Source organism: Sturnus vulgaris, chromosome 11 (assembly GCF_052056855.1).
Source record: "Sturnus vulgaris isolate bStuVul1 chromosome 11, bStuVul1.hap1, whole genome shotgun sequence".
In the NCBI taxonomy this organism is placed as follows: Eukaryota; Metazoa; Chordata; class Aves; order Passeriformes; family Sturnidae; genus Sturnus; species Sturnus vulgaris.
The window spans coordinates 12,618,582-12,631,744 of NC_142253.1; the positions used below are offsets into that span (position 1 = coordinate 12,618,582).

General features: G+C 36.9%; 1 protein-coding gene across 17 annotated transcripts in view; it reads left to right on the forward strand.

Moving 5' to 3' along the window:
• Window positions 1-13,163, forward strand: part of ERC2 (ELKS/RAB6-interacting/CAST family member 2) — a 407,597-nt gene that overhangs the window by 66,890 nt on the left and 327,544 nt on the right. For all 17 annotated transcript variants that reach the window (XR_015806058.1, XR_015806060.1, XR_015806062.1 and 14 more), the window contains one exon: window positions 11,825-11,899. Coding sequence is in view for 1 of the 17 variants with exons in the window: in XM_088171529.1 (XP_088027655.1) it covers window positions 11,825-11,899 (75 nt within the window). In the remaining 16 variants the exon portion in view is untranslated. The remainder of the gene's footprint in view (window positions 1-11,824; window positions 11,900-13,163) is intronic.

The window sequence follows — 13,163 nt, forward strand, 5'->3', positions numbered from 1 at the left end:
AACTTAGCAGATTTTTTTTGTCATTTAGTGACAATTTGGTATATTCTGTATTTGTTGAGAGCTTCTGAATGTAGCTTAAGCAGCAAATTAAAACTATGGAAGGCATATGAATGGCATTTATACCTAGACAGAAGATTTGGCATGTTCAGTGAGTCCTGTGTGCTTAAACCAGTGATAGATTCAAGCTCCCTAGTGATTTACAGAAGGCCTAGATCAAATTCCTCACAGGGGTGTTTGGGAAAGCATAGAAAATAAACTGCCACATTTGAAAGAATTGTTAGGACTCACCTTGTCTAAGCCTATAAAAACTTTAAGAAAGAAATATGAAATATATGTGAAATCAAACATTTCAGGTGGTATTGAGGGTAAGAGTTGCTGCTCTGTAGTGTGAAGGGAGAGTGGAAAGAAAAGAATAGTCAGTATAAGTTACAGAATCCATAAAGAGAAGTGTCAACGTGAACAGATGCCCAACTCCTAACAGAAGTATCAGAAGGAAAGTGTAAGAATTGATGGATGGGTGGAATATAAATATATTTATTTGAGGGTGATGGCTCATTGCAGCCTCAGTGCATAGGCATTTTCTGTTAACTTGATAATCAGTGAGTTAACAGCATTAATATTAATGTTCTCATAACTGGGCTCGAGACTAAATGATGAAGGAAAACTTTTTCATCCCCTAAAATATAGTAGTCTTTAAGGTGGAGACTTGGCAAGGAACTATTGAGTGAAATAATGTAGTTTTCACTTATTTAGCGCTTTTTGCTCAGCTGTTTCAGAGCTACATTGTTAATATGTCTGTGAGATGTTTTTTGAGACTTATTTGTAAGTAAAAGTCAGAGGTTGGTTCTCCTTTGTTATGCATATCACGGTCCATGTGTCAGCACACAGACTAAAGTTTTCTCCATTTTCTATGCAGAGTTTTAGGTCATAGAATATTCTGAAAAGAATTAATTTGGTGTACACTTACCTGCAAGTTTTCATTGTGCTAATTTTGTCAACAGTATATAGATTGAAATGTTAATGCATTTATTAAGTGCTAAATAGAGATCAAGAATTTTTCAGATTTGCTTTTTTCATTATGGTTAAGGATTTTTTAGCAACATATTGTGTTTTCCAAAGAGAATTGCTCTTTAGAAGTGAAACTCTACAAATCAAATCTCCATAGTAACACTAGATTCGTCTGCCAACCTGCACTGTTGCAAATTTCCTTATCAAACTGAAGGTAGTTTCACAGTTGTGTAAAACCAATCTTTTTCATGTAGTTAGAATGGAGAAGTAAACCAACACTTTTATTGGTAATTTTGCTTACATTATTATATATCCTTTCTCATTTACATTGCTGGTATTTTATGTTTTTGGCATTTGTGCAGGGCAAAAAGTATTCTGAAGTGGAATTTTAGCTTGTAGTTGTACTACAGAACATGTTTAGTGTAAGACAAACCTTGAAGAAATGGCTTATTGGCTAAAATGACTTTAACAAGAGCATGCTCTAGCATGTCGAGAATTCTGTTTCTATTCTACATATCTCTGCTCACCAATGAGATAACTGACTTTTGCCTGTCATGGGGATCACAAGCTAATTGAGCCAAAATAGCAGCAAAATAATTTCTTTAGTTCAGAAGTATTTTCATAAATAACGAGTTAGGCTTGTTCATCCATCTCATATAAAGAAAAGGACTATATTGCCATTAATACTCCCCTGGAGAGCACTGCAGTGTCTCCCCATGCTGCTCAAGGCTGTTCAGCTGGAGGAGAGCACTGCTGTGCTTTCCTGATCCTGGAAGGAGGCACCACTAAACTCCACTCCTAAAACTGGCACATAAGGTGTCCCATGAGTTGTCTTTCATTGTCCTGATGGAGAAGCAGGTCTTGAAGGGGACTGCTGGGGTTGTGTAGTTGTTAGACTGGGTGGATGAGGTAGCTCTGCATGAAGCACTGAATGTGTGTTCTGACCTTCCTTCCCACCTTAACATTAGAAGTGGATTTAATGGATGATCAAAATGCTGTTGGAATGACTTAATGACAGTATATGTCTACTTATGGATGGGAAATGTCTGCATTTTTACACAAAAAATGGATGTACATTTGGTCTTTGGATTAGGGATGACTTGCAAGCTTTTCATGAAAATGGTAGTGGTGTGCAGCCTGGCCATAACTGTCCAGTGAGCAGAAAGGAAGAGTCTGTGGGCTGAGTAAATTGTTCTAGTTTCCTACATACAGTGGGAAGTTTTCCACTTTGATGATTAAAAACGACCATTTTGTGGAATAGCAGCTGATATTGTGGTATCTATATTTAACATTTTATGAAATGTATACAGGTACATACAAGTCCAAGTAGATGTCTATTTAATAATGCTGCTGATCAATATGTGCAAATCCTGCAAGCTTGGAGGAATTTATGTATAGACTGTTTTATTCTGAAAGTTCAAAAATACTTAAGTTGAAACTTTTAGCTCTGTAACCCCTCTGCTTTTTACATATTATTCTTCAGTATATGAACCAGAGCTTGAAAGAGTTGATGGTGTCTTGTCTGTGCATTCCCATACTTGCCTTAGACTGAGTAAGTTAAGCTGTACTTTAATGTACAAGAGAAAGGAGAAATCGTAAGGAAGTGCCTTGTCAGGTATGAATTGAGGTCCCTGCAGTACCTCCAGGCTGGCCATGAGCTTTATGTTGTCCTGTGCTCCACATAAAAGAGAGAATGTGTTCTGAAGAAGGATGGTCTGGCTAAGAGAAGAAAACATTAAACCTTCTTCATTAAGTTCTACTGAAACAAAGTATTACTCTGCAAAGCCTTCAGCTGACTCAGCCTCTCTTTTGAAACAAGACAAAAGATGTTTATAATAGCGGTAAATCCAAGTTTTTGAGTCTGAAAAGGTATAAAAATCAGATAATACATAGTATGCAATTTTTTCTCAGTATATTAAGGCACTTATTTGTTGAAACTGTACCTGCTGTATTCAGGCCTTCTGCAATAGTGACTCCAAAAGTTATCAGAACAAACCAAACCCCATACCTATACTGAGGTAAGTTCAGTGCCTAAAAAACCATAAAACATGGAAAGCATAGATAAGAGTGGTTTGTTATTGCTGGCACTTCTGTTTGTAACATGGTGGATTTTTAAAAATACATGTAATCATATCTTCTGTACAGAATTTAATATCCTATGTCAATATGCAGTTTTTCTCCATTTGCTGCTTTTCTAGTCTTAACCTATGCAAACATCATTACATGGATTCACAGTTTTAAAAACTCTCTTTTAGGGTCTGTTTTTAATCACAACAGATAATAGCAGTAATTTTGGTTGAGATTCTTTTGATTTACATCTCTGAAAAAAAACTAAGCATTTGGATATATTTATAGCATGTATGCATTCAACATTTAATTTGAGTATTGATGCACAGGGAAGTAGTTTTTAAACTGTCCCTCAACCCCTGGTCTATGGGTATTCATGTCAGCATAGAGATACAGGAAAGTTCAAGTCTGAACTGTGTGAGGAAGTGGTGTCTTCCTCCTTATATTGCCCTGAGGTAAGGAAAATGAATAAAATCAAGAATTTCTTTTACCAGAATTTCTTCTCCCATTCTTAAAAAAACTTATCTGCAATATGAAGTGTTGCTGTTTCTAAGAGACAAAATCAGACACTTTTCACTCTGCCATAATTTAAAAACAGATAAGGATCTGTTGTATCTTTTATGCAGTGATAAAATATGTGTTGTGGTGGGGATTTTTTCCCTCCTTTTTTTTTTTTTTTCTGGTCATATTTTCAGTTCAAGAGTGGGTTTTTCTGTTCTGATAAAAATGGAAGACTGGAAGAGGCAATTTGAACAGATGGATTTGAGTTACCAAGCAACACTTAGTTTCCCAGGCAATGGAAAAAAGAATTGGAGCAGGTGCTAAGTGGATTTTATTCCTTTTTCTTTTTTTTCTTTTTTTTTAATTATTCTGAGCTGATGTATGAGCTTTACTTTAACAGACTCTTGACAAACTTCACAGAATGATAAACATTCAATTAACTACCTGTGCAGGTTGTTTCCTATATGGCTTGAACAGTTCTTTGCTGTAGTTGTGGTAGAACACAGTCTGTGCAGCAAGGCTGTTGTAGAGGACATTGGTGTTGCTTGCTTCACTCCAATATTCTCATATACAATCAACTCTGTTTTTCTGATTTTAATATGCTCCTGTAATTTCAGAGTAAAATAAGTGTTCTGCATTCTCAAATGCTTAATTACCCCCTACTTCTTCCCTCCTGAGTAAGACTGAATTGGTTGGCAAATCTCAACTGATAGGCAGAGCTGCATTGAATTGGTGTGTGCCTTAAATTCTTTTTCTGGTAGATCCAAAAATAGGATTTTTTTTTTTTTAAGTCACTGCAAATTAATTTCTTCCTTTCTTTTTTTAGTGAGATTGTGATGGGGTGAGTTCTTTTGACAAGCATAAAATTTTAGCTTTAGGTTAAAAAGGATGCTATTTAAAAGTTTTTTTCAAAAAAACCAAACCGAAATGCCCTCCTGCCAAGGCACGCCCATCGCTCAAATTGTGTGAAAAGCTGTCCGTGTCTTATCTCTTTAATTTACTGCTCTCATGTCCCTCTCTGTCAGACATTGGCATAACCTAACAGCTATATAGAACACTTGGCAATGTAGGGATAGCATTTCCCTGAGTATTTAGGGGAGTTAGTTTTGCTAACTGAGAGCTTTGACGTTCTGTTACACGATGATATGGTAACTGTAATCTTCTTTAGAAAACAGTATCTAACTTTTCATCTCCCAGTATCTCCAGTATCTTTTCTGCAGCGCTGCTCTCAGTGCACTCGTTCATCTCCCAGCCTGATCCTGAGCCTTGCCCACACCCAGGTGCAGGACCTTGCCCACTCCTGCAGCCTGTCACTGTCCCTCTCACCCATGCCTTCCCTCAGTAATACCAGCAGCACTGCTTAGCCTAGTGTCACCTCCAGGCTTGCTGAGGCTCTGCTCAATCCCATTGATTGAGATATTGGATAGTATTGGTCTCAGTGTGGGCCCCTGGCAGATGCCACAAAGATTGTCACAAAACTTTATTTGCTATACCACGGAGCCAGTAAACTTACACATTTGAAGTCTTATTAACTCTGATGTTTGCTGGCTTCGCTGATTAAGTTTAAATACTAAATAGCCTAAGCCAGCAGTAATTTTAAATGTGTGTAAGTAAAACCCACCCATATTTAGAAAAGCACTTCCTGGAGAATTAGGGAACTGAAAATCAAACCCATAAGTTATTTTAGCTAGTGATTTCACCAAGTCCACATGAAGGGAAAAGAGGCATTAAAAGGTAGGCTAGAAAAGGTAATAACAAAACAATATATCCATTAATAAATGTGGACATTAGTAGATACAACTATGCTATTTAAAATTAAAAACGTCCCCTGCTAATCAATTTGAAGTGTTACTGCAACATGGGGGTGGGCTAACACTCCCCTGGGTTGGCTCAGACTGTTTACATTGATTGATGTTTTATAAATGTAAAGTTTATAAAAGGATTTCTACCAGAAAAGTGAACAGCATGTTTGAAGTTCTGTGCATGTTAACACCAGCTAACACATTCTTCAGTAACCTTAAGAGCTCTGTGCAGCAAGCGTGTGAAATATGTAGTACTTCTGCTTCAAGTTGTTAAGTGTGACTCTGGTTTTGGCAGGGCTATTTTGCTGCCATTTGAGAACTAAGTTCTTAATTTAATCACTTAAGTTGTTTTTGGATCTGCAATCAGGCTGAAGAAGGAACACTGGTGCAGGGCAGAAATTCAATAAGTATTGCTGGGTGTGTGCATACGTTTGAAGGTGGGGAAAGCACTAAACAGGATATCACCCTTTGTCTTTTGTTTTTCTAGGACAGAACTCTTAGGTTTTAGCTTGTTTAAGGAAACTATCAGGAGGTTAGCTGTATGAGTACGGGAAGAACTATTGGAAAACTACTTTCCTCTGTTTAGATGAACTGGCCTATAGAAATACCACAAGCACTATGTGCTGGCATTGCTGGGAATGTCCTATCTCACAGTACTGTCCACGGTATAGAAATATGGTTTTAGTTTTTTATTATTTATGAAGAGTGGAGCTGGCATACAGCAGCATCTCTGTGTGTTCTGGATCTTGGGATTGTATTGGGTAATCTCTGCTGTGACTTTACCCTTTTAAGTGTTGCCTGTATGCTTTTGATGGCAGAAGCAAGGGAAGTCTATTCTTAGTTACACCCTAAGGTGGAATTCCATTATTACTCCATGGTTGGTGTGACAGTTATTCTAAAACTGATGGGATATTGCATTCTTTTTCAGCCTTATTAAAAATATCTTTGTGTGCTCAGGCTTCTAAATGGGAGGGAACTAGTGGAAATAAGTCTTCAAAGTAATGGATTTGTTGGATAAGGATTTTTAAAACACTATGGATTACACAAGGGATTTGTTGCAATAAGGATTTTGCATTTTAAGAATTTGAAGATGTGATTTAAATAAAAGATAGCATTTTAAAAAGATCCCCACACCTGGAACCAAATAGCTAAAAGTGTTGATTTATAACTCCCAACAATGTTTTATTAGTGTGTCCTTCAGCAAATTAAGTGACTCTTTTTAGTGCACCTGAGTTACTAATAAATGACTATTTGAACGTTTAACTTTAAAAAGAGACCTATTTTGCCATGCAGTTTTAAAGCTTCATGTGCACCAAAAAGAGAGTTTTTTAGCCAAGATGTTTCTAGAGTATATTTGCCTTGCAGAAGTGTAAGCAGCAGTTGGAATGTCTGTTTTCTGATCCGAATTGACTAGCCCTGAAAACAAATACATGGCCTCCCTTTACTGCAGCCACTCAAGCATTTCAGTATGCATTCTTAAAGAAAATGGTGGAAAGGGAGAAAACTGTTTATCATCAAAGTTTCTTTTTCTGAAAATATGTGTGAAATGATAACTCTTCCCTAAAATTTCCTAAATTTGGGGAAGTAATTTAGGTAAGAGGAGAAGAGATTAATGATACTGTGCAAAACAGAAATGGTCTCCTACAAGTCTTATTCCTTCTACAAAGAAAAGAAATGCATTTTCAAGAATTCTGGTAAAAGTGGAGTTTCAGTAGCTCCTTTCAGGAAACACTCTGTGTGCTTTCAATTACAAACTAAATTGTCCCACATGCATTTCAAGCTCCATATACAAATCGTGTTTTCACTTGAAACTTTTTGTATGTGGTCTCCTGCCAGAGGACAAACTTCCAGTGTGACAATGCATGTGGTTGCTTAAGGTGTTTTTGACATACAGGTCAAAGAAAAGCTGAGTTTCTTAATGCTTGGATTATTTTTCCTCATAGTCTGTCTTTAGATATGTTAGTAAAGCTTCATAAGCTCCCCTTACATGCATGAGTTCAGGAATAAATGCAAGTCTGATCATTGCAAAGAAGTACTTTGGCTTGTGATTCAATACAGTGGTTTTCAACTGGTGTAAAAACTCCTCCTTTCTCCCTCATATTCTTCTTTACATCTCCAGGTTTGTTAATGTAGGGATGGTGTTAGACTCATTGTTCAGGAGTAGTACTGAGGCCATTGAGATTATTGCTGGACTTGTCTGTCATGGTGGACTCTTGACCTTTGATAGTTTGGTGGTGGTTCCTGATGAATGTGATTTCTTTCATGTTCTGCAAAATTCATATCTGTTTATTTAACATGACAAATGGAGAGAGAATTAGGCATGACTCTGAGTATTTTGCCTAGTTCTGAGAACTTAAAAAAATTTAAATACACCTAATTTGCAAAGAAAAATCTCTGCAGAACTTTTGTAGCTATCAGCTCTTCATATTTCCTCTATTTTTTTCATTTCATGTCCTTATGTGCACATTTTCATTTCTTCAAGCTTTAAAATTTGTTGGAATTTGACCAAATTTCTTTAACAGGCTCTCCCAGAATTTTAAGACCTATAATGGTGAATTTTTAAAAGAAAATTCATGATAATATGATTTTTAGAATCCTTTCCAATAACAGGGCTCCTTATTCATTCCCACTGGAGACAGAGATGGGAATTTTGTGTTGTCAGTTTATGGTTTCCAGAAAGACAACGTTTGATCAGGATTTCTTAAATCTACCTTCATTTAAATTACTATGAGACTATTTTGGCTGAGGGTAGATGTGAAGAGTTGGAAAACAGCAGATCAGTCTGTATGCTAAGAATGAATTAATTCCTGTATCTTACATTTTTCTATTATTCTGGTTGAATTGAATTGGATCACTGTTTCTAATGGTATTTTTGGCTAAAGAAACACTACTGTTTAGACACTTAGGTAAGTGCTGTGCTTTTACATAAATGATTGATCGAAATATTAAAAAACTGCTGATCTGAATTTTAAAGTTCAGACAAGCTAATCCTGTAGAAGAACTACCAAGGCTTTGTTTTCCAGGAGAATGGAACCAGTGTGCTTTGAGGTGTTTGAGAGAACAAGCAGCTCCTATGCCACTGCCTGCTGTGATTTGCAGATTTGTACATTTTGTCTATGAAGGCAAAAAGCTGCATTTACTGACACAATGGTTTCTCATGCTAGTTTTTATGCTGCCTTCTTTAATGATTTTTCTTTCTTCTTCCAATGAAGATACTCACAATTTCACACCATTTCTAAATTGCCTATTTTTCTGAACGTTTCCTTTCTAGCACTCTGTGTCATTATTTTAGGCAGTTTTGTGCAAATAAAGGTAAAACCTTGAACTGCATTGACAGTGTTGGTATCATCAAATGAGAACAGCACAGTCACTGGTGTCTAGGGAACATTAATAAAATACTTCAGAAACAGAGTAAAGTAGGATCAGTTTGCAGCATCCCTACTTTCCTGCAGCCAAGGCATGAAGTGTCTTTTAATAAAGCTGGAATAAAACCACAGTTTTATTTGGGTAATTAGTATTAGGTTCAGATTATGCTGTGTAGTAGGGATTTTCAGCACCAGTAAATGATGACAAAATATTGCAATGTCTTCTTCAATTTCTGAACAAAAGGGTAGAATTCATCTTCCACCCGTATTTTAAGATTATAAATATACTTTTTCTCTTTAGATTTTTTTTTTTTTTGTGTCTAAGTTAGTGGTGAGGTTGTGTGCTAAAGTCACTTCTGAGGCCAATACAAGATGTTAACCTAATATTGTGGAAGGAGAAAGCAATGGCCAAATTTGAACTGAGGCTCATTTTAGTCTAAAAACAAAGACTATTAAATAAATTTAATGTGAAGAAGATCTGATTACCTGCCAGTTTTGTGTGGGTGTGTTAATCACCTTGACAACTAAGCATCATCAGGAAATAAGAGGTGTGGGCATTTGGTTATGCAGCATTACAATTAATTTGCATGTGCAAAGTGGTTACTCAGAATTACTACTATTTGCAGGTGTCATATAGAGGGATATAAAGAAAATCTTATTTTATAGATGATTGCATCTCTGAGAGATTTTTAGTATAGGCTTTGATTGTTGCAGAGATGATGACAAAATTTTTTTTCATGGATATAAGAATCAAGAGGTTCCTTCAATACAATTTAGGTTAAAAGAAACTATCTCTGGTAAGTTTTTGATTTTTCCCCCCACATATTCTTTTTTTGTCTCCCTGAGCTTTTTATTAAAATAAATTGAAGACAAGAAATGCACATCATTCCAGAAATGATGTAATGGATAAAAATCTGGTTTCCTTAGGCTATGAGGACTTTCTGAAATCTCTAGAATATCTTTTGCTTAGCTGTTCAGGCAAATTTTAAAGCCTCCAGATGACCTCAGACAGTAAAACAATCAGGGTTAGGTATCATGCACATAAAGTGTATCCTTAAATTAGTACCCCAAAAGTATATCCCTGAATCAGGTACCCCAAATGAAAAAGCACATACATAGAACAACATAAATTCAAGAACTGAGTCTTGCGGGAGTCTCTGAACATTTGAGTCTGATTGGAAGAAAACCCACACAAAATAATAAAGTGGGAGTCATTTTGTGATCTTCTCCAGAATCCTAAAGTCTGCTTCATTTTACCATCAGGGATAGAGAAGAAAAGCTTTTAAGTCAGCCAGCATCAGATTGATTCATAAAGCAAACAGGAAAAGCATTCTGAGGCGAGGCTTCATGCTATGATAGACATCTCGGAATAGGCATCTTTGGCAGTCTATACATCTTTGGCTAAGGGGGTGGAAACTCTGGTTTGTCTCCCTGGGCAATGTGTGGAATCCTGTTTATATTCCAGCTCAGTTTATATGGCCTTGGGGAGCAGAGTCTGGTCTTAGAATTAGCTGTAATTTTTGCTGATCTGATAGTGGTATGACTGGCCAACTATTCTTTTGTGGAACTGTATGACAAATTCATTACATACTCTTATATTTTTTAAACATTTGTGCAGTGAAGGTACTTATTTTATCTAAGACAAACAGCTGGTGGTGATTGAGAGATTCCTTGCATAGGTGATTTGCAAAGATTTATTTCTTTTTGTAGCGTGGAGAGTAGCATTTAAATTAAAAGGAAAAAGGTCTAATCAGAGATACTATTTCATAAATGCAGAAAGAATTTTACAAATGCTAAAGCATTTGTAAATGCAACATACTGCAATATATTTAATAAAAAAATGTTTAGACTTACTTTGCATTAGGTGTGCTGTGTCTCTTTGTTATTTTAATACATTAGGCCCCACCTTTTTCAAAACTATTTTATAAAGATGTTTATTAGCAGTCGACTTTAGTTTAATAAATACACTAAATCACTCCTACTACTTAGTCTGAGAACAGTTCTTTCTCACCGTTACAGATAAGCAATATGTTTGTTGCTACACAGAAGAAACTGCTTGACAGTTTGTGATGCAAAAAATTATGACTTTTAAACTTGTGGGTTATAAGGTAGGCAAAACCTAGGTGAATGGCCTTGGCTCCTTGGCCTCAAGCATAAATGTCTTTTCCATGGCTACAGGGTTAGTTCAGGAGTCTGTGTGGAGCACTGCAGTAGAAGGAACTGGGTCATAAAGACATCAAGGATGGCACTCCTGTCCTTTAGAGTAGAAGTACTCCAAATGAGTAGAAATGGAACTATATCTGTCCTGTTTTAGTTTATTTTATTAATAAACTTCTCAGGTGGTTTATGGGAAGGGAAAAAGCATCACCAAATTCTCAAATGACTTTTTTCACACCTTTACTACATTTTTTCCAGGTAGTTTCATGAGATTGACTACTGCTTCATGCTCTTGCAGATATTAAACAGTTATTATTTTTATAAAGACCAGTATGTATTAGTACTGTTAACTTTGTCCTAACTAATGCAATGCATTTTTCTTTTGCCTGTGGATTTAGATGCATAAAAAACAGTATGAAAATGTGAAAACTGAAATGTAAATGCTACTGTAGCATGTGCTGTGTCAGCCCACTACATAATTATTATCCTTAAATGTCAAATTTGAATATAATGTGTTTAAATTGCTTATTTCAGACATCAGAGGACAAATTAAGAAGAAACTGCAGCAAAAGATTTAATGCTTCCCAGTGTTTGACTTAGTAACACAATTGAATAAAGTTTTGGTGTTTAAGCAGCAACAGCAGCACTGTATCTGGGCTAAGAAATTTCTTGCTGGGTTGTCACGCTTGACGTTAATTATTGATAAGGTTTCAGAAATAGCGCATGTGCTGTCAGAGTTGGCTGTAACATGAGATACAGAGTGCAGTGATGGCAGAGGGGTTCCAGCCAGGGAAGCACCTGTAGCACTTGGAGTTACCTGCTTCTTCTCATCAGACTTTTATTTTGTTGCAATGAGTTCATGTGAGCGATTAAAATAATGGAAAGATGAGTCGTCAAGCTTATTTCTATCGTGTCCCTCCACAGGAATTGCACAGAAGAACCCAACTTCAGCCTGAGCCAGCAAAGACAAAGGCTCTGCAAACAGTCATCGAAATGAAGGTATGGGCTTTGCATGTTTCCCTGCATGTTATTTTTACAGCATGAAGTTGTGTGTGGGCATGGCTGGGAGGGAGTTAATGTTCCCTGTCGCAGCCTGTCTGGTGCTGTGTTTTGAATTTCAGACTGAAAACAGTGTTGAGAACATGCTGATGTTTTAGCTATTGTCCAAGAGTCAAAGCTTTCCCAGTTTCTCGCTCTGCTCCCACCCTGCAGTAGGGTAGGGGTGGACAAGAGGCTGGGAGGGAGCACAGTAGGGCCAGCTGACCCAAATTCACCAGGGGATAATCCATACTGTCATGTCATGCTCAGCCTCTGCAAGCTGAAGGGAGCAGGTTCCGAGTCACAGCATTTGTCTTCCCAAAGAACTCTGGTGCCTGCTGGAGCCCTGCTGTCCTGAGAACAGCCAGGCTTTTACCTGCCCATGGGCAGCACTGCATGAATTCCACGTTGCTTTGCTTGCACAGCTTTGCTTTATCCCAAACAATGGCTTTTCCCACTTTTGCCCTCTGGTTCTCTTGCCCATCCCTCTGAGGGGGAGTGAACAAGCAGCTGTGACACTCAGCTGCCTACCAGGCCTTGGCTTCTGACTTATACTCTTTAGTTATTGAATGCTTCCTTTACCATATCCATTTATTTTGTTATGTAGCTAGGAATAATTAGTATTTATTTCTCCTGGTCTGTTTTCTAAATAAAATTGATTTAAAAAGTCAAGTGTAGCATTGCTGAATAATGAGAGCAGCTTTTAATAAAGAAGTGTGTGTGTGTATGTGCATGTTTTAGGAGAGCCAAAGCACATGGAATAAACTGGCTAATGTAAAATGTTTTCCTCCTCAAACTTTAAAACCAGGACTCCTGTTGATTGTTGTTAGGCCATAATTTTACATCCAACCTAAGGAAAAAATTAGTTGCATCAGCAGATATGATAAAATGTGATGAAACAGCTCTCTTAGTCCTGACTATAGTTCACTCTTTTTTGATATGTAATATTACTAAAGTGCTGTGGCTTTTCCCGCCACAATAATAAAGAATAAAAATAGTAATTTAAAAGGTGAAAACGGATATTTTTGCATAATTCCGAGTCTGTAATGTTCATCTTTAAGAGAAATATCATGAGACTTGAGATAATTTGTGAATTGGCAATGCTGCCTGAAATTCATTAATGATGGTCTTCCATTTCAATCTTAGAAGGAAGTGCAAATTAAAGGCCTCATTTTGCCAGTGACTTCTGTTATGAGCAAATGAGTTCAGCATGTCTGAACATTGT